Below are 21863 nucleotides of genomic sequence, written 5' to 3' on the forward strand. Positions count from 1 at the left end.
TCAGCCTCCCGAACAGTTGGGACTACAGGCATGTGCCACCACACCTGGCTAATTTTTGTATTTTTTAGTAGAGACAGGGTTTTGCCATGTTGCCCAGGGTGGTCTCCCTTGGATCAAGCAATCCTCGCAAAGTGCTGGGATTACAGGTGTGAGCCACACCACACCTGGGTGGGTTTTCTTTTTTTTTAAATCAAGGATTCTGTTTATACACTCTACAGGTGTCACAAGCCAAATTTCTCAGTTTTAGTTCCTGCTTTGCCACTTACTTCTGAGTGACTCTGAGCTACCAATCTCACCTCTCTAGGCCTCGGTTTATTTATCTGTACAGTGGTTGCCTTAACTAGATCACTATTTTCCAGTGGAACAATTCTGGGGGTGGGGAGGAAGTAGGAAGGCACCCCACAGCTCCACTTCAACTATGGCACAGACTGGATTTGATCATATGACCTCCTATGAGGAGACATTTCTGCAGCTAAAATTAGAAAAAGAAAAAAAAAAAAAAGTTGGGCAAAGTGGGAGGTCTCAGAAAGCCCACTTCTGTCTTTGAAAAAAGTGAAATCCATCCAGGGTCTGTTCCCAGGGCTGAGGCAGTGTGCAGAGCAGGCTTAAGCTTAGATTGTTGTTTATGGTTTTCATGCTGACGCCCTCAAACTTCAGAAAAAGCATGAAGAGGTGTGGGCTGTGTACTGAGTCCGCTTCAAAGTCAGGATTGGTGGGAGGCAGAGTGAGGCTCAAGTTAAGAGGCTGGACTAGACAGGGGCCCTAGACTTAAGCTGTGAAACAAGGAAGTCTCCACCTCTTGTGCTCCTGAGGCTCCAGGCCACCTGCTTCTACACAGGGAGAGATTCTAGTTGCTTAGACCTAAATCCTCACCACTCAATTCTGTGGCTGGGGCAAACTGCATTCCCACCTTGTCTTGTAAAGCAGAGCCTATTTACAGGTGCAATGCCTTGTGCATCATGATCAGACGAGCTGGTTTTCTTCGTGAACAGGAGGAAGGTAAGTGATGGGCATTCCTGCCGTGGTTTGCAGAGGCAGCAGGAAACCACGAGCTGGAGGGGAGCTCTTGTGGCCCATTTGGGCTGAGCCCCTGTAGTCAGGAGCAAGAAGCCAGGTACTAGAAAGCCATCCTAATGTGACCTGTTTCCCACTCAGCCAGAGCTCAGCTCCTGGAAATGTGGGGAGGATGCAGTAAAGCCTTGGTGTCGGATGAATCTGGCTTCGCCATTTACTATACAATGTTGTGCACGCCACTTCCCCTCCCTGAGTCTTGGAGTCCTCACTTTTGGAATCCACTTCTAGGACTATCATAAAGATGTAAAGAAAGCTGCATCTTTCCTTGCTTAGGAACCCACCTTGCAAAGCACCTGGTGCCAGGCCTGATCCATGGACACACTTTATCTGGTGACACATCATGATCCTCAAAATTAGGAGGACAAGAAATGGGACCTTTTTTGTTTTTTTGTTTATCAACTTAATTTTTCTGTTGAGTCCTCATCATACAGAATTGGCTAAAATGTCCTCACAGTCGATTGGAGTACCCTGCTTTCCCTGGGTTGTAGCTAAGCTCCATTTTGGAGCCTGTATAACAAGGGCAGGGACTCTCCATTGCCAGTTGTCCCAGCATCCTCCCTCCAGTCCTGACCATCCACCCATGCAGGCCCCTAGTTAACCCTATGCCCTCTGCAGGTCCTTCCCTTCCTGAGTCCCTGTCTGTCTCTCAAATGAACCATTCTGCAGCTCCTAAGGCACACGGCTTTTCTAGGGTCTTGTCACCTCTCCCCTAAGGACCCTCAGCCCCAGGGCTTGGTCATTGTCTACCCCCAACCCCAGAGTTTAGTTCAAGAAAGGAGCCTTAAAGTTCTCATCATTGCCATTCTGACCCACTCTCCTGTATGCAGACTCCATAACCAGCAACTGCCATATGTTCTTCCAAAACTGTCGTTCAAGGGTCTGTATCCTTACTTGCCTGACCCACTGGCCTAGGTTTTGGAGACTCAAATGTCAGAGGAGGCTCCTTCCTCTACTTTCCACTCCACATCCCCTCTGCGCCATGAGCCCAGAGTGAAGTAGCTGCAGTCAGAACAGGGAATAAGTCAAGGGTTAGAAGAAATGCAAGGAGGGTGTGGTAGGGGTGGGAGTCAGTCACACAACAAAAATATCCGGCCGGGTGCGGTGGCTTATGCCTGTAATCCCAGCACTTTGGGAGGCCGAGGTGGGCAGATCACCTGAGGTCAGGAGTTCGAGACCAGCCTGGCCAACATGGTGAAACCCCATCTCTACTAAAAATACAAAAATTAGCCGGGCATGATGGCAGTCCTCTGTAATACCAGCTACTCAGGAGGCTGAGGTGGGAGAATGGCTTGAACCCAGGAGATGGAGGTTGCAATGAGCCGAGTGCGTGCCATCACACTCCAGCCTAGGGGACAAGCGTGAGACTTCATCTCAAAAAAAAAAAAAAAAATCATCCAACCACACTGTCAATCCATCTGTCTAAAGGACCAGCAGTGGGGGTACAGGCAGGCAGAGAATAGCCTCTTCTTCCATTGATTCGGATCCCCTGGAGATCCAGAAAGCAGCTGAATTTTAACATCCCAGCTTGGATGCATCTTCCTTGTTTTTTTAATTCTTTGAGATCTACAAAAGTTTATGTCTTACTTCTAGAGAGAAAGGAAGACCCTAACATGGATAGTTCACTGTATCTTCCTTTCCTCCAATGCAACAGAATGGCTAAATGTGTTTGCAGGACACCCTGAGACAAAGTCAAAGGAACTATCCCAAAATAAGCAAATGGGAAAGAGGCACCAAAGAAGGCTCCTTGTTGCTAAAACCTCCACTTTTCTGTTTTGTTTTGTTTTGTTTTGTTTTGTTTTGTTTTGTTTTGTTTTTGAGACAGAGTCTTGCTCTGTCTCCCAGGCTAGAGTGCAGTGGTGCAATCTCGATTCACTGCAACCTCCGCCTCCTGGGTTCAAGTGATTTTCATGCCTCAGTCTCCCAAGTAGCTGGGATTACAAACATGCACCACCATGTCCGGCTCGTGTGTGTGTGTGTGTGTGTGTGTGTGTGTGTTTAGTAAGACAAGTTTTCGCCATGTTGGTTAGGCTGGTCTTGAACTCCTGGCCTCAAGTAATCCACCTGCCTCAGCCTCCCAAAGTGCTGGGATTACAGGCAAGAGCCACTGCACCCAGCCAAACCTCCACTTTTCAAGGGCAGGGGGGATGCTAGTGTCCACCGGGGCCACCTGGGTCATCAAGTCTCACCACTGGCCCCACTGCTGTTGAGGGGAGTGGTAGGCTCCAGGGCCTCCCCAGGACAGCAGCAATTCTCCATCTCCTCTTCCTACCACTCTTCAGACTCCCACTGTGGCAAATGCATTCCCAACCAGAAGGATCTCAGGGGGGCCGGAATTCTGCCTACCCAGCTTGCCTCCCTACAGGACCCTTCATTGCATACATGCACACACACGTGCACACAAACACATAATGCACACACACGCACACATGCACACACATACACACAGACACACACACACACATGCACACAATCCAAGTCCCTCCCAGATTTGAAATATTTCAAGGCTGAATTGGAAGATTCCACAAAAATAGATAGTGGAGCAAATATGAATAATATGCTCCCAGAGGCATCTTTACACAGCAGTGGTCCCGGCTGTACTCATATATCACAGCATTGTTGCCACACTTGCCCTGTGAGTCTTCTGTCCTGTTAACATGTGTGAACATCATGTGCCCTCAGAGCATTAAAAAAACAGGTGCAGATGAAATCAGGCCTATTATACCTCAATCCCTAAATCAAACAGATTTCGACAGATGTTCCACAGGGTCACAGATTCAAGCCCCATAATCATCTCTCTTCTGTTCCCAACACAGGTGATAGAGAGGAATGTGGACCCAGAAGGGACTCTGCTGACCTTCCTACGAAAGAACTGGACCCTTTTGTCAAAGTCCTGGCTGTGTCTGTGTTTGCCTTAACACTTAGGCCAGCTGAGAATTATGAGAATGAACCAATGTCTCCATTCAAATAGTCAGCCCCCTTGGCTCTTCCTCTCTATTTGCTTTTGGCCGTGGTTTTAAGGCTATTAGGTTAATCAGGCTATTTTGGAGAGGATGAAGTTTCCCCAGAGTTTCCTATATCTGATAATGTAGTGAAATAGAAGCTAAGCTCTTTATTTCAGCACTAATAATTCCCTTACGGGCTTTCCGGAGCCCCACCAGGGTTGTTATGTAATAGAGGCTTGTGTTGCATCTGCCCTGCCCTTTTTCGAAACCAAATTCCCCAGATTCAGTGAGAACCTGTATCACAGGGAAAGATTTTCTTTCCCTACATGTGTCTTCTTACCCTAGGTTTTCCCTGCCATTTCATATTCTGGAATATAGATCCTCTTAATAGCAAACATATTTTAATTAGTAAATTAAAATATGAATCTCTCAGTTCTCTGAAAACCAAAAATAAATAAATGACAGAAATTACTAATTGATGAAATCGGCTTCTGGACAAGTTTTGTTTAAAAGCCCATGGTTTTTAACTGGCTGTTGATGTTTAGAAATTAGAAAATTTCATATCTTTTAAAATCAAGATTTTTCAGCTTCTCTTGAAAAATGGGGAGAAAGCCATCCCCACATGGCAACAGTCTTGCTTAGAGCTGAGCAGGACTGTTCCCAGCCCTTTCCTAAGGGGCTTGAGCTCACCAGTCACGTGCAGCCCCCCCTTCGTTTACATCACCAGTCTGATAAGCATTTTAAATTTTGACTCAATTTCGATGAATAAGCCTTAGGGTTTAAAAAAAAAAAAAAAAAAAAAAAAAAAAAAAAAAAAAAAAAAACAAGCAATAGCAGTAAACAGTTGGGCATTCTGAAATCTTTTTGGCCAGTATAGTTAATTACCTCCAATTCTATAAATTGCATGGAAATAAACCACAGTTAGGGAGAAGGATGAATAAAGAGAAGGGACTGGGGCTGAGCCTAGGTTTGGGCTTGGACCTGGGCCAAGCCACAGCAGAGAGACACTTGGTGGGATCTGTAAATAGGGATAGAAGATTCCTCCAAAAATTCACCAATTTGCTTTCAAATGCAACACAAATTGAGTTGCTAAAAATAACCTTCCTCTCTTCCAATTACGTGATTGAAACTCAGAAGACATATAAGAATACCCTATAATAAAATAGGATTTTTCAAAAGGCTTTACGCCCATTATCCTACAAGACGCCTACAATAAGCCTGTGAAGATAAAATAGTTATTGCTTCTCCCTCTTTGTGAGAAAATGGGCAGGGAGAGGTTAATATGCCCAGTGTCACACTAAGACCTGAAGGCAGGTGAATGGCTTCTCAGACCTGCACTCACCCCCCAAAAGACCTTCCTCAGAAGTGACCTCCTAGGGAGGCAGCTATACTGAAAGCAAATGTTCTCCTTGGCATCTTTTCCTTGACTGCGCCCCTTCCAGTACGTCTCACAGGAACCAAGTACGCCTGAGGAAGAGGAGGCTGCGGCGCCTGCACCGTGATGGTGTCCAAGCATGACCCCGTGTCCAGGAGGATAAGGTATCCCAGCCCAGAAGCCAGGACAGCACTTTGTTTCTTGCTGGTGTTCCTAGCTCACAACTTTAAGAAAAGTTCTTAGATTCTTGCTGTATACGGATCTTAGATGGCTCTGAAAAATCCAATAAAAGCTGTGAGCCATCTACTCAGGTAACACATAAACTAACCACATTTCACACACCATTTCAGGGAGATCCCCCAAGGCCCATCTATGCACCCCAGGTTAAGAAACCCCAATGTAGGTTAGCCATTGATTTTATAGATGAAGAAACTGAGGCTCAAAGAGATGAAGTGACTTGTTCAAAGTCATACAACTAGTAAGCTATAGAACAAGGACTAGAACCCCACATTTTCTGGCTCTTAAGCTAATGCTTTTTCTTTCCCCCTTTTTTTTTGAGGCAGAGTCTCACTCTGTCATCCAGGCTGAAGTGCAGTGTTGCTATCTCAGCTCACTCTAACCTCTGCCTCCCAGGGTCAAGTGATCCTCCCACCTCAGCCTCCCAGTAGCTGGGATCACAGATGCCTGCCACCACATCCAGCTAAATTTTTTGTATTTTTGGTAGAGATAGGGTTTCACCACATTGCCCAGGCTGGTCTCAAACTCCTGATCTCAAGCAATCTGCCTGCTCAGCTTCCCAAAATGTTGTGATTACAAGTGTGAGCCACCACCACCAGCAGCTAATGCCCTTTCTACAGTAGGGCTGGACCAGCCCTACAGAGCAAGGACCTGGGCCAAGATTTCATCTTTTGATTAAGGACCAGATTCTAGAACTTGGGGTTCCCCCAAGTCCATTGGCCCAACAAATCAAGAGATGGTTTCAGAACACAGGTCATCCTACACTGTTGAATGACCTTATCCAGAGAGTTTTAAATTAGGAAGCAAAAAAATTCCCAAATGTGTCCATATGGATAAAACCTTTTGCTTGTTATGAAGTCAATGCCCCAATGAAGTCCAACCACACTTCAATGAACCACACACAATGAACCACACCCAAGTTCATTCCCATTACTCCCGGTGGGTCTGTTCTGGGCTTGGAAAGTGTTTCTGAAGTTCAGAATGCCCAGGTTCACCTTAAGGATCCCTATTACTACAGACAGCACGGAGTCAGCAGAGAGGACTGTAAATTCTTCCTTTCCCTGTCACCTCTCCAGTTCCCCATCCCCTCAGCTCAATGATGGGCTTTGGAGGTTTTCCGCTGTTCTTCCTGGTGCCAGACTTCCCCATGAAGCAGGACCGTGTTACTCCCCTTGATTTTCCTTGTGTTTCTTATATGAAGACACTTCTCCATCACCGCAAGCCTGATGCCCATCTGCTCTCTGTATGGAGTTGCTGTCACCACCGTGGAAGGTGTTGGAAGCATCAAAACCAGGCTTCACCCTGTACAGGTAAGAGCACATCCTAATTTTCTCACTTCTTAACTTTATCTTTTTGCCAAATGCTGTGTTGGCTATACTGCCTGAGGCTTCTAGGTTGTGATCAGGTAAGTAGAAGCTTTGGATGCCTATCGACCAGGGTAATAACATTTGTAAAGTTATTTAAAAGAAAACTGAAAACACCTTCCACATTTGATTAATCTTTTTTTTTCACTTTTTCTGCTTGAATTAAAAGCAGAATTACTGAAGTATTGATTAATGGTCTGGAATAGGTATCATACAAAGAATATTTCACATAGAATAAAATGTCTCTGAGGCTAACAGAATAAAATTTACAATTATTCCCTGTGGCACAGAGGTCTTAGGAGTAAAATCAGAATTGGGGGTAAGAGGAATCTAAAACTTCACCAGAACATGAGAACAATTATTTCTCTGAATCTTAACCTGAAGCTGGAACGAAGAGGTAAGGATTTAAGAGCAATGTGGCATGTGGTGACAGAGAGCACAACGATTCCTCTGACATTGTTACAGGAGCTTAGGAGTCACAGGACCGGATTAACCAACACTGAGTCTTTCTAGACAGGGGGAGCCCAGAGGGCCTCTGCGTTTAACTACATGATCTCATTGGAGAACGAACTCCAAGGAGATGAGCAAAGACAAATGATCCAGCAGAGTGTAGCAGAGGCTAGTAGGAGGGCAGAGAGGATGCTCACGGCAAGGTTGATAAACCCAAATCCTAGGATTACATTACATTCTGCAATCTAGAACAGGGCTTCCAGATTTAGACACAAACTTTAATGTGCCTAAGACTCACCCAGGAGCTTGTTAAAGATGCAGATTCTGAGTAAAGAGATTTGAAGCAGGAGCCTCAGGTTCCTCATTTCCTGTAAGCGGAGTCAATACTGCTAGTCCATGGATGACACTTTAAATGGCAGCGACCCAGGACATGGACCAAAATCTCAGACCTTTGAAAGGAGAGCTCCCTTTGTGCCAATACAGAAGAATTTAAGGAAGAAAGCAAAGTGAGATCAACAGTCTCCAAGTTAATCAGAAAGAGGTAGCCTCATAGAACTAAGCTGTGCAAGATGCAGAGGTGTTGGAGAAAACTATTTTTGAAACTCCCACACACTGTTTATACTTATGATTTCCGGAGGATTCTTTGCACTCTGATAGTACGGATGCATGCTACCAATTCCCAATTAGAAGGATTTGAGCACTTGACCTTGGAAAATGATTATCATAGGACGTTGCTTCTGAGCCACTTCCTCCAGGAGCAGCCTAGGGAAAGGAACACAGGCAGAGTCTGATCAAAGGGAAGGGAGTGGGTTCTACCATTGCCAGGGAACTGCAGGCTGTGGAGTGTGGTGAGAGTTGTTGGCAGAAAGAAGGCACAGCCGAAACCACTCATGTGTCTTTCCAGGAGCGGATCTCCAAGAGCCACGGCACCTAGTGTGGATTCTGCACCCCTGGGATAGTGATGTCCACGTACGCGCTGCTCAGGAACCACCCGCAGCCCTCGGAGGAGCAGCTCATGGAGGCCCTGGGGGGTAAATCTAAACAGAGAAAACCCACCACCCACCCAGGGCCAGGTGGGAAGTGTGTTTCTGGATAGATCCAGAAACTGCTCCACACCACCCCCAATGTCATCCTAGCCCCTCTCAGGCCTCTGCTTCAGTTGGTTCTAAAGTAGCTACAGCACCCAGGAGCAGAGAATGTCAAGCTGCTCCCTGCTTATCAGAGCATGCGCTTGGAACGGGCTGCACAGAACTAGCACAGTGCGTACACTCCACACCACCCACTTAACACCCCATTTTCTATCCAGTGACTTATTTGGCTTCCTTTGTTAAGGGCCTGTATTCATTTTGCAGGGCTGCCCTAACTCAGTACCACAAACTGCTGGTCTTAAAATAGCAGAAATGGGCCGGGCGCAGTGGCTCACACCTGTAATCCCAGCACTTTGGGAGGCCAAGGCAGGCGGATCACCTGAGATCAGGAGTTCGAGACCAGCCTGGCCAATATGGGGAAACCCGTCAGCCTGGCCAACATGGGGAAACAAAAATAAGCCAGGTATGGTGACGCTTGCCTGTAATTCCAGCTATTCAGGAAGCTGAGGCAGGAGAATCGCTCGAACCTGGGAAGCGGAGGTTGCAGTGAGCTGAGATCGAGCCACTGAACTCCAGCTTGGGCAACAAAGCAAGGCTCCGTCTCAAAAAAAAAAAAAAAAAAAAGCAGTAATGTATTCTCCCCCAGCGCTGGAGGCTTTAAGTCTGATAGCAAGGCGTCCGCAGGGCCATGTTCTCTGTGGAGGGTCTTTGGGAAGATCCCTCCTCACCCCTTCCTTCCTCACCCCTGCCTTCCTCACCCCTGCCTTACTCACCCCTTCCTTCCTCACCCCTGCCTTCCTCACCCCTGCCTTCCTCACCCCTTCCTTCCTCACCCCTGCCTTCCTCACCCCTGCCTTCCTCACCCCTGCCTTCCTCACCCCTGCCTTCCTCACCCCTGCCTTCTTCACCCCTGCCTAGCTTCTGCTGCTTAACAATGGCATTTCCTTCCTTGACATTTCTTGGCTTGTAGATGCGTCACTCCAATCTGTGTTTCCATCCTCATATGGTCTTCTCCCCCGTGTGTCTGTGTCCCAATTTCCCTCTTCTTATAGGACACCAGTCATCAAATTGGGCCTACCTTAACCCAATATCACTTCATTTTAACTTGATTACATCTGCAGAGGCCCTATTTCCAAATAAGTTCATATTCACAGGTTCCAGGGTTTAGCACTTGAACATGTCTTTTGGGGGGACATAACTCAACCCCTAACATGGCCCTTCACATACCAAAAGAATCCTTTAGGCCGGGCGCGGTGGTTCATGCCTGTAATCCCAGCACTTTGGGCGGCCAAGGCGGGCAGATCACTTGAAGTCAGGAGTTCAAGACCAGCCTGGCCAACATGGCGAAACCCCATCTCTACTAAAAATACGAAAATTAGCGGGGCATGGCAGCGTGCACCTGTAATCCAACTACGTGGGAGGCTGAGGCAGGAGAATTGCTTGAACCTGGGATGTAGAGGTTGCAGTGAGCCGAGATCGCACCACTGCACTCCAGCCTGGGCAACAGAGCAAGACTCCATCTCAAAAAAAAAAAAAAGAATTATTTAAAATCTGCAATGGGTTTCAGTTATTGAAGAGGAATCTATAATCATATCCCTTTTGAAGAATCAATAAACACCCATTTCAGGTGTTAATAATCCCTAAACAAGTTATCTGTTAAATACACAAATTCTTAGGTTGAGAGCTGATCAGGAGCACAGGCACACTCCCCTAATCTGCCAGCTGCTGGTGGACTTCCCCACCCTCCTTAGGTCCCTCTCCTATTTGAGATCCCTCAGCAGCTCCTTATGCCTAAAGCATGGCCAAGCCTAACCTCCTTCACCAGGCATTCAGAGAAGTCCAACTACTTGACCTCCCTAACTCATGCTTCCTCCTACTCTCCATGGCTCCCTGCAGGCCAGTCGCCTCCCAACCCCATCTCCTTTGCACCTGTGCCTGCTGCTCTGAGAACCCAGAATGCCTCTCCCCAGCTCTCTACCAATCCACAGCTTGCTCATCCTTCAAGCCCAGGCTTCTCTGTGAAGCCTTCCCAGATGAACTCTATTCCACACTGACTCTCTTTCACTCCCACCCCCTAGGCCTTCATCTTTGGAAACCTGAGGTTCTCAAATGTTATTACATGAAACAGCAATAGAATGGAAAGTCCATGCAGTAGAATTACCTGCAGACCTCTGAAATGCAGATTCCTGGGCCCACCCCTAAATGGCTGATTCAGGAGAATTGGAGCAGGGTTAGGAATCTGCATTTTTTAAAAATGCCCCCAGGAGATTCTGATGTAATAATCTAAAAGCAACCGAGGAGCATCACTGACAAACCATCCAAGGCATGATGGCCTTAGAAACTGCCTAGGTTTTCTCTGTGAGGATCCCCGCTATCTTACCTAGTATCTGAAATATAGTTGTCAATAGACCTACATCGAATTAATGAATTAATAGATGAAGAAAGTGAGCTCGCCAACTCGGCTATCATCTTTAAGACAAAGAATAAAACTGGAATTGAGGTAGTGGGCAGGATAATATTCCAAGTAGAGGAATAAAGCATTAAACCACTTGGCAGATGTTAAAATATCCTTTTAAAAAAGCTGGGAACCATGCTCAGTGCTGCACACCTGTAGCCCAAGCTACTCAGGAGGCTGAGGTAGGAGACCAGGAGTTTGAATACAGCCTGGGCAACATTGCCAGACCCCTTTAAAAAAAAAAAAAAAAAAAGCTACATCTATTTAACTTTCAAAAGACAAAAGAAGCCAGTAAATACAAAGCCTACTAACAACCATGCTTCTTCTCTGATTGATTAGGTAATCTATGCCACTGCACTGGGTATCGGCCAATACTTGAGAGTGGAAGGACTTTCTGCATGGTGAGTAGGTGACTGTGGGGACACCTTATGCAGCAAGAATGACAATGACAGCTGATCAAGGCCAGGAACAGAGGAATTAAAATTTTTTAGACCATCTCAACAGACTGTCAAGAGACCTACTGAGTTAGCTCCAACCAACTCACTGGAGTTTTAGCTTTTTGTTGAGGACTGGGGGAACGTTGCGACACCTTTGATGTTGTCCAGTCAAAACCACAGAGGGAAGTCACGTATCCAACCAGTTGTCCAGACATTTTCTGTAACTAGTTCAGCAAAGCATCTGGACAGGCAAGTCAGAGGGCATCGGCAAACCCAAAGGGACAAAGGATGCAAGGGGTTGGAGTTTGCTTTGGTGAGGCAAGGTCAGTTCCAGAATCCAACCAGCTGAGAAGGTGTGAGCAGACAAGAAGCTGAATATATAGAGTGGAACCCAAAATTCCCTCCAAGTACAAGAGCACAGGGAGTTTCCCCTACAAAATGGGGATTCTTCACTGGGCTCTTGAGAAAATCATATAAGTCTTGCTTGGCACTTAGTAAGAGTTCCATAAACAGTTACTGCTGTCATTGAGGATGCCATTGACATGTGAATAGTGTTTGACAGGGAGACCAGACAGGCACATCTGGTGGTTCTCTGCTGAGGGCAGGATGAATGTGGGCAGTACAGGCCTTGGGCCCAAAAAAGGGGGACCCATACTTTAGAGGACCCCTCTCTGGTCCTCCTCCAGCGATTCTCGGGACTTCATGGCACCAGGATGACTTCCCCACCTGAAACTTCACCCCTTTTCTAGGTCATTCTCCATGGATGGCCTTGACCCCACTGTTAGACCACACATAAGCCTCTTATCTGAGTCTGTCTAGGGCAGATCATAACAGCAGTGTCTGCACCCCTAGGTCAGAGGGTGGCCAAGGAGCAGCTGTTTGTGGAGGGAGTAGACTGAGCTTGGCTTTTCAGGCTGCAGTGCTCAGGCTCCTCACAGCACAGAACAGAGCCAGGGTAGAGGAGAAGGCCAGCAGGCACCAGGCTGGGGGCCTTTGTTTGCACTCTTTGCTGAGGCTCCACAATCGTAGAGGTGGGCCCAGAAGTAGACCAGGAGGTATGTCCTGTGTCCTAGAACCAGGCAGGTCACCTGTGCATGCATTTCCCAGACGTCTACTGCCACCTGAGGCAGCCAAAGTTAACACGCTGAGAAGTAAATGAGATAGCTTGTAAGCCCAGCAAATGGCTGGTGTAGAGTGAAAAAGCACTTGTGAAATACAAACGAAAAAAGCTAAAGGAAGTCTCTTTGCCTGTGGATACAGATGTTATTATCTACCTTTCCAGGCACACAGACTCTGGGGATAAAGGCCAAAATGTGGTCAGCCACCCAACCTGGTAGCCAGCATGTCTTACAGGACTTTAGTGGGTGAAGCAACCCAGTCTCAGAGGGAATACACAAGGCTAATATCGAGTGGGCCAAGAGATGGCTGGCTTTTTCCGTTATTGGTTCATGGTGCACCGTGGAAGCTCTCAGAGCTTTGAGTAAGACAGGTGCTGCTTGCTTGGTCCAGCTGTTTTTGCTTCTTGGATAAAATCGGAAAGATCGCAGCTCAAGACATTTAAGTAGAGACAAAGAACTGAAGAGTCTGGAAGAAAGTATTATGCTAGGAACTTAGGAGAACTTACTCAAGGAAGAAGACACAAGAGGTAAGTTTGGAAGAAATGGGAAGTGGAAGAGCCGGCAAATGGAAACCTGCTTTAAAACTCATTGTCAGCTCACCCCCAGACAGCTCCATCCACATCCCAAATGTCTGGGAGATCTGGTTTCTAAAATGGTTTTCTTTTTTCTTCTTATAAATTATATTGCCCTGTAAAGCATCTATCAATTAATTTTCCACTAGGAATTAACCTAAAAATTCATATATGTACACAAAGCTGTACGTGTAATGAACAAAAATGTTCACATACTATGTACTATATAAATGTACTAATACAATCCCAAATGTGAAACATTATCAGTGGAATAGGGTAATGATAGTTGATTTCTTTTACACCTCTCTATATTCTATATTATCATTTTATATTATATATTTTGTATATTACCTATCAAATTATGTATCGTATATACTTTATATGTATTATTCTTAAAAATAAGCAAAGAAGAAAGACCTTGTGATTATCCGTGTTCCAAAAGAAACCACCAACAGTGGCTTAAAAAGTCTGAAGTCTCATTTAAATTGCCAACCTTTCAGGGCACATTCCTATTTACCTACTCAAAAGTTTTTCATCTAAGGCACTTCACCTTCTTAGGAGTCAAATAGCTGTCAACAGAAAGGAACGGGAAAATGCTGCTTGGATTGGGGAGAAAATGACTCTTCCCCACTTGGCAAGAAAAATGAAGTGAGTCCTTTTGTTTGTTTTGTCTGCTCACTGTGAGTCTTGCTTAATGCAGACCCAGTGTTGAAACTGTGCTTGCTTATTTTCATGGTCATTCTCTGCTTACAGCTGTCCGAAGCGCGTGTGCAAATAAAGCTCTTTTCCTCTGGGAGCTGCGGCAAGTGGTGATCAAAGCCCACACTCCGACTTTCCCCTTCGTAGTCAGAAAGGCTGGAACAACAGGAAGACAAAAACACTCAGACCAGAAACAAAGCACTTCCGCCCACTCTGGATGGGTCGCATTCTCAGGTGGAAGTGGATTCTGTACTTGCCCCTGCAGAGCCGTCTTCTGTCATGTCTCCTCCTTTGTAGACAGAGGGCGCTGCAGTCCCAGAGGGCTGAGGAGCCGTCCACAGTCACACAGTGACTCACACAGAGTCAGTGGCTCCCCAGCCGGGAAGTCCAGCCTTAAACATTCCGGTCTGTGGCTTTGTTCCCTGAGAGACGCTCCTTTCCAGGAAAAAAAACGGCACTGCCAAATTCTTAAAGATATTACTTAGAGAACTTGAAATACAGGATAAAATACAGAATCAGCTCCCAGTAAGCGAGGAAATCTGAGAGCGACCAGAGACAAACCCGCGTGTTTCTATCCTTCACACATATCTTTTTCCCATTCTTGGCTCCCACCGTCACCTTAATTGGGTCTAAAGAAAGTGTGCCATGACACAGAGGAATGCTGCCCAAGGGAGGGGGCTTCACCCCTCACAACCACTTCACAGAGGATCAGTGCCTTGCTGGGGTCAATATATCCTAAAGTCAATTCTCAGTTTTGTGGTCTCGGGAATTCTATTTGGGCAATGACTGGGCTCTAGGGACCACCTGACTCACTTTAACCAAACTCAAAAGACCATGACATTTAAACTGGAATGAGCCCCATACTCATTTATGAAGAGAAACACAATTATAAAGTGGATCTTGCCATCACTGAGCCACAGATCCTTTCCCTATAGGAAAACACACTAGGAAGCCAAATTACAATGAGAAGGTTGCTTGGTGAGCATGGACACAGAGCAATTGCATAGCCTTAATGGGCTGCGTCATGGAAGACCCTTCCCTTCCACCAGACTGGACCCGCGTGAGGCCTGGTGTCTGCCTGACAGCTCCCCCTTCTCTTTAAGCGGTGTTAAGATCTCCCACTTGGGTAGTCGTTAAGTCTTGGCCTGGGATCTGTTTAAGAAAACTTTTCATTTCTCAGCCTTCAATTATTATGTTTGTTTTATATTTTAATTCCCCAGCACAAACTTTTTTCTAGGTTTTAGATATATACCACATTATCGCCCTCAGGCACTGCCTATGCTTCTAATGCCAGCTAACGCAAAAACAGATCATTCAGATGTGGTCCTGAAATGCCTAACCTGTGGCCCTACTAAGAACCTTATCAAGGAAGAATTACAAGTGTTTTTATTTTTTTCTGGAGCCTGGGAAAACCTCAGAGAGATAGAAAAAGAGGGGAAGTGTTGGACAAATATCAGGTCATTTTACCTATTATCACAATTACCCTTCAAAATATGGGTTATTTTCATTTAATCCCTAGAGAAGTTAAGGACCTTTCCATTGGAAAGGTTAGAGTGCTGACCTCAGAGTGAGTGAACCTGGATCTGTCTACCCTTCGTGTCAATATATTCTCTTCTCCAGCACACCCACATCCACCTCTGTGCTCCACAGTTCTCTGCTAGTTTTCCTTACCTCTTCAGGAATGTTCTTCTGGCAAGAAGTGTTTTCCAAAAGCCAAAACAGATCTGATTCAGACACGATTACAGTTTGGGTAACTTTTCACTGTGCTTTGGTTTCCTACAGGGCAAAATGGAGATAATTTACTTTCTTTATTCAATTATTGTGAAGATTAAATAAATTACATGTAAAAGCATTTGGAATGCAAGCACTTAATAAATGTTAACTAATGTTATTAAAGTCAAAGTGTGTGTGTGTGTGTGTGTGTGTTTATGCGTGGGCACGTGGGGCACAATGGAGAGGATTTCCCTAATTTATTTAACCTCTCATAGTTTTTCATAGACTGTCTTGGTGTTTTCCAGAATACTCTTTGTAGTATTTCATAGAATACTCTTTTCTTTAGTGTTGCCTTAGTGGCAAATCAGTATTTCTCTTAAAACAAGATTCCTATTTTAAATTATTTGGTTTGAACTATTTCCCTGTCCAGGGAGACTAGGAGAGTTATCACTACGTTCCTGTTGCCTAATTCCTATAAAGAATTATAAGGCTGTTTCCAATTGAGCTGGGCTGACAGAGCCATCTGTTTCTTCCTTTTATAAAGATTTGCACGAAGTTATTTGCGAAAGAGGAGTTTCATTCCTTGGACCCAACCCAGGAGCTCATATTTCCCCCAGAACTCTTGGTAAGATGAGCTGGATATTTTACGTACTCGTTTAAATATCATTAGTTATAAACTCGGTTTTATAAAGCTTCCATTTTCCTTCCCGTGAAATTGTCAAATTGTGGAAATATTCAATCAGATGAAGATGACTGCTTCCCTCCCCGCCACGCCCTGCCTGACCCCTGGCACATTCCCTGAAGCCTCCGCTGTGGCGATTTTGTAAATGATTTCTTCATTACTCTCATCATTGTCATTTGGAATGTGTCACTAGTGGCTGTCCAGGAGACACAGCACTGCTAAGCTTCTCCTTGGTCTTCTGGCCCATTCCAGCACATTGACCCCAAGGAACACTTCCAGGAGACGCCTCTACCTTTCAACCTTCCTCCCATCAGCATCTTTCTTTGCAGAAATCCAGCAGTCCTATTCTATCAAACACCTATTTCTGAAGGGGTTCTAATGTGTTTGTTTATTCATTCCACCAGTATTTATCCATCCAGCAACATGCCAGACGCTGTTCTAGGTACTGAATATACAGCAGGGAACAAAACTAACAAAACACTTGCCCTCAAGGAGCTTGTAACCTGGTGAGAGGGGCAGATAATAAGCAAAATAATAGAGAAAAGATATAGTGTGGCCAGGTGCGGTGGCTCATGCCTGTAATCCCAGGGAGGCCGAGGCAGGCAGATGGTTTGGGCCTAAGAGTTAGAGACCAGCCAGACATGGCGAAACCCAGCCTCTACAAAAAATTAGCCAGCTGTGGTGGCACTCACCTGTCGTCCCAGCTACTTGGGAGGCTGAGGTGGGAGGATTGCTTGAGCCTGGGAGGTCAAGGCTGCAGTGAGCCGAGATCGTGCCACTCCAGCCTGGGCAGCAGAGTGAGGCCCTGTCCTCCCAAAAAAAATAAATAATTTTTGAAAGGATACAATCTGTTAGTGATTGAGAAGTATTAAGGAGAAAAAAAAATAAAGCAGAGAAGGATAGGATGCATGGAGCTGCAATTTTAGATATCCTACCCAAAGAAAACTCTGAGAGTATAACATTTGAAGAAAGTCTGGAAGGAAGTGAGGGAGCTAGCCCTCCCAGCCGAAGAGGGAGACGAGCAATCGAGGCTGTTGGAACAGCAAATGCAAAGGCCCCAAGGGCAGGAGAACACCGGGCCTGATCAGAGGCAGAGCGTGTTCCATCCTGGCTGGGGCAGAGTGAGCGAGGGGAAGGCCAGGGAGCTGTCAGGGGCAGACCATGCTGGACTTGATGCTGCTCGGCTTTTACTCTGTGTGGGCTGAGAAGCTAACAGGCTGGATAGAGGAGGGGCGTGCTCCAGTTGAAGTGGTAACAGGATCATTCTGGCTGCTCTATTGAGAATGGCCTGCAGAGGGGAAAGGAAGGAGCATGAACCTTGTCAGGGGACTAGCGCCATCCTGAGAGATGGTGGTGGTTGCACCAGTCTGCTCGGGTGGAAAGAGTGAGAAGCGAGTAGATTCGGGATGTATTTTGGAAGAAAAGCCAGTAAGATTTGCTGGTGGATAAGCTGTGAGGGTGGAAGAGAGAGAGGCGTCAAGGCTGACTCCAGGGCTTTGGACAGCTGGGAGCATGGAATGGCCATTTACAGAGATGGGGAAGACCTCTGGAGGAACAGAGGAGTTTTCCTTTTGGGGATTTCTCTTTGGGGGCTTGGAAGGGGATTGGATATGAGGAGCTCAGTTTTTGACATATTAATTTTTTACCTTTATAGCTCTAAGCCAGTCCCAGAGACATATTAAATTTGAGATGCCTATTACACGTCTAAGAGGTAACATCAAGTACTCATTCAGATATGAGCTTGGATTTCAGAGGAAAAAGCCAGGCTGAAGATATTAATTTAGAAGCATTAGTGTAATTATGATTTTTAAAGCCATAAGACTAAATTATGCTAAATTAATCCACACTGAATGGCCAATAACAGGTGCCAGCTTATATTGTTACTTGTCCCCAGAAAGCCATCCAATTATGAAAATTCAGGCATTAGCCAATGGGTATAGTGAGTATCTATCTTTTTTGGGCAAGTGCACCCCAGAACCCCTGACATCTCTGCAGAGGAACACGTCTCCACCTGGGGCCTTGGATAAGCCAGAAGGACACGCGTGCACACGGGCACACATACTTGTCATTTGCCCTTAAAGGATGGCAGAGAATCCAGAAAAACAAACGCTGACCTTCTATGGAGAGAGAGTTACCTGGATCTCCCCTGGGACCCTCAAGGATCTCCTGGAGCTGAAAGTGAAACACCCCGAAGCCCCTCTCATTCTGGACAACACCTCACTGGGTAAGTGATTACCCAGTTCTCATTCCACCCTTAATGCTGGGCTGAACTTCCTGTCCCTTACTCTGTTCTCAGTCTACAGAAACTACTTTTTAGGGATGAAAACTTCATCCTTTATAATAAAGCCAGTGGTCTCCAAAGTTGGATGTGCATATACCCTGGACCCCAGAGATGTGGGAGGAAAGTATTAGAGGGTTTTTTGTGGGGTTTTTTGGTTTATTTATTTATTTATTTATTTTTGAGATGGAGTTTCGCTCTTGTCACCCAGGCTGGAGTGCAGTGGCACGATCTCAGCTCACTGCAACCTCCACTTCCCAAGTTCAAGCAAATCTCCTGCCTCAGCCTCCCAAGTAGCTGGGACTACAGGTGCACGCCACCACATCCAGCTAATTTTTGTATTTTTAGTAGAGACGGGTTTCACCATGTTGGCCAGGATGGTCTCGATCTCTTGACGTCATGATCCGCCCACTTTGGCCTCCCGAAGTGCTGGGATTGCAAGCGTGAGCCACCACGACCGGCCTAGAGGGTTTTTTATCATTTACTTTGTCTTATTCGTTTTTGTTTTTGTTAAATATTGAATAAATATAGTAAGAATTTTATAAAATATGTATAGGGATATTAACAATACAGTGCACACTCAGTTACCCCCCACATCCGCTTTAAGAACACAAACTTTACCAAGAACTTTGAAGACCACTGTGGGCCCTCTCAAGCCACATCCCCTTTCCTTCCCTTCCTCCTCGAAGGTACTCATTAGCCTGAATATTGTGTTGGTCATTCTCTTCCTTATTTTTATAATTTTACCACATATATTTGAATCCTTAAACAATATGTTGTTTAGCTTTGCATATTTCTGAACTTCACATAAATGGACTGGAGAGAGAGTCCTGACCTCTGGTCAGGTTGCAATGTCTCCCACTCCCAATAATAAGAAGAAGAATCCCGGGGTATTATTCCTCTGCAATTTGCTTTTTGTTCAACATACTTGACCTGAGATGCATCCGTATTGTTGCATGTAGCTGCGCTCTATTCCATCCTATGAACATGGAGCAATTTGACATCCATTATATTGCTGGAGAACAGCTTATTTTGGCATTACAAATATTCTTCTATATATCTCCTGGTAACTATGTGCAGGAGTGTTTTAAGAGCATCTTGGCCAGGCATGGTGGTTCACACCTGTAATCCCAGCACTTTGGGAGGCCAAGGTGGGTGGATCACCTGAAGTCAGGAGTTCAAGACCAGCCAGACCAACATGGAGAAACCTCATCTCTACTAAAAATACAAAATTAGCCGGGTGCAGTGTCATGTACCTGTAATCCCAGTTACTCAGGAGGCTGAGGCAGGAGAATCGCTTGAGCCTGGCAGGCAGAGGTTGCAGTGAGCCGAGATTGCACCATTGCACTCCAGCCTGGGCGACAGAGACTCTGTCTCAAAAAAAAAAAAAAAAAAAAAAGCATCTTATCCTATTTCCAATTTTTATATGGACATAGTGCATAAATAGATACATACATATATAAATTTAATTGGCAGGGGTATACAACCACTGCTTTCACATCCGTACACATTTACTGTCAATCTCTAATGTATCTGAATCTCCTGTAAGAAAATTTCAAGGCCTGGAGCAGTGGCTCACACCTGTAATCCCAGCACTTTGGGAGCCCGAGGTGGGCAGATCACCTGAGGTCAGGAGTTTGAGACCAGCCTGGCCAACGTGGCAAAACCCCGTCTCCACTTAAAAAAAAAGGAGAAAAGAAAATATCAATGCACGAAAAAAGGCATTTTCTCTTTCCTAATTGTCTCTAAAATAACTGTCCCTTTCCTAACTGTGTCTACTCTTCAGGACCTGCAATGAAATCTCAAGGACATTTTCATCCAGTTCTCCTCTCTCCTGCAAGGATCTCTGAGCTGAGTATGCTGACAAAAACAAGTGATGGTGAGTTCCTGGTGTTTTTAGTAGGATGTCAATGAGGCGATCCCTGCACTAAACTAACACTTGCCAAACAACTCAGAACCTCCTCATCTGTTTGTCTTCTCCTGTATATTTCCAGTTATTCTCCATTTTTTAAATGAGTAGTGCGGAGTACTATATCAGGCAAGGCAGAACTCACAAAGGAGGAAGTAAACACACAAGACTTGGCATTTGAGATGCATGGCAAACCCTTTAGTAAAAGGAATCTTATTTTACTCCTTTCTTCATCCCCCGAGCTCCTAGTCCTGTGCATGCAATATAAGCACTCAGTCAGTGGCTGATCAATGAATTAACAGAAAAAAAATGAATGAGCAGGACAGGAACTTGAATGCAATGGGACGCAGTGTAATGATGACTTCCTTAACGTAGGAAACAGGCAGAGCAACTGAACTGAAAGCTTTTGTCAAGATTGAACTGTAGGTCACCATGTGTTTGTGGTGACTCAGTGAGGGCCAGTGGGGGACAGGAGAGGGGATCTGCCATGGTGGCATCACTGCCATCCAGAAGTCCCACCTTCTAGGCCGCTAATTATCACCAGCCAAACTAGATTGCAGCACACATCAGCAAGCCGGATCTTCCCTGGCCTGACCCCACCTGTTTGCAAGGGAAAGGATCCTTCCTGGTTTTGCTCAGCACCAAGGTTTCACAGCTTCAGCCTCGGGACAATTCAGGTAGCAAAACTTAATGCCATTTAGAAAAACAAGAATGTGCTTAGATTTACCTGAAATCTTGGTGTGGGCAGAAGTGAAAGGAGAGGGAGAGGGAATGGCAGAATGGACAGCTGGACACATAGACCACCTGTCTAACTAAGCAGAGGTGATGGCAGGAGGCCCTGGCCCAACCCTACCCCAGGCATCATTTAGCCGCATCTGCAAACTTCTCTTTAGCACCACAACCCTGTCCTCACACAAATATTAAATAAGAAGATGAAAATAAACTGATCTGTTTGAAGGAGGAGAAAGGTTTTTCACCATCCCTCCCTGTCTCTGAGCCACCCTTATCTGTCCCTGAGAAGGCCCTTCAGAGCCTAATTTAATTCCCAATATAATCCAAGTCTCTCATCTTACAAATGAGGAAGCCAAGATGCAAAAGGAAAGTAGACTAGCCTAAGGTCCCTAGTCTGGCTGGAGGTGAGGTTACAAGGTCTCCCACTCCCAATTCAGCACTCTTTTGTTTTGTTTTGTTTTGTTTTTTGTTTTTTGTTTTTGAGATGGAGTCTCACTCTGTTGCCCAGGCTGGGGTGCAGTGGCGCCATCTCAGCTCACTGCAACCTCTACCTCCCGGGTTCACGCGACTCTCCTGTCTCAGCCTCCCGAGTAGCTGGGATTACAGGCACCTGCCATCACGCCCAGCTAATTTTTCTATTTTTAGTAGACATGGGGTTTCACCATGTTGGCCAGGCTGGCCTCGGACCCCTGACCTCGGGTGATCCTCCTACCTCAGCCTCCCAAAGTGCTGAGATTA

The 21863-nt window shown here is 45.7% G+C and overlaps 1 protein-coding gene across 1 annotated transcript in view; it reads left to right on the top strand.

Moving 5' to 3' along the window:
* Positions 1-945: 945 nt before the first annotated feature.
* Positions 946-21863, top strand: part of LOC129488252 (aldehyde oxidase 2-like) — an 80308-nt gene continuing 59390 nt past the window's right edge. The window contains 11 exon segments of the mRNA XM_063644892.1: positions 946-999; positions 3888-3972; positions 5459-5555; positions 6830-6938; positions 8347-8473; positions 11325-11386; positions 13671-13760; positions 16069-16149; positions 17916-17917; positions 18288-18430; positions 20271-20363. Coding sequence (XP_063500962.1) covers positions 946-999; positions 3888-3972; positions 5459-5555; positions 6830-6938; positions 8347-8473; positions 11325-11386; positions 13671-13760; positions 16069-16149; positions 17916-17917; positions 18288-18430; positions 20271-20363 — 943 coding nt within the window.

Source organism: Symphalangus syndactylus, chromosome 8 (assembly GCF_028878055.3).
Source record: "Symphalangus syndactylus isolate Jambi chromosome 8, NHGRI_mSymSyn1-v2.1_pri, whole genome shotgun sequence".
Taxonomy (NCBI): Eukaryota; Metazoa; Chordata; class Mammalia; order Primates; family Hylobatidae; genus Symphalangus; species Symphalangus syndactylus.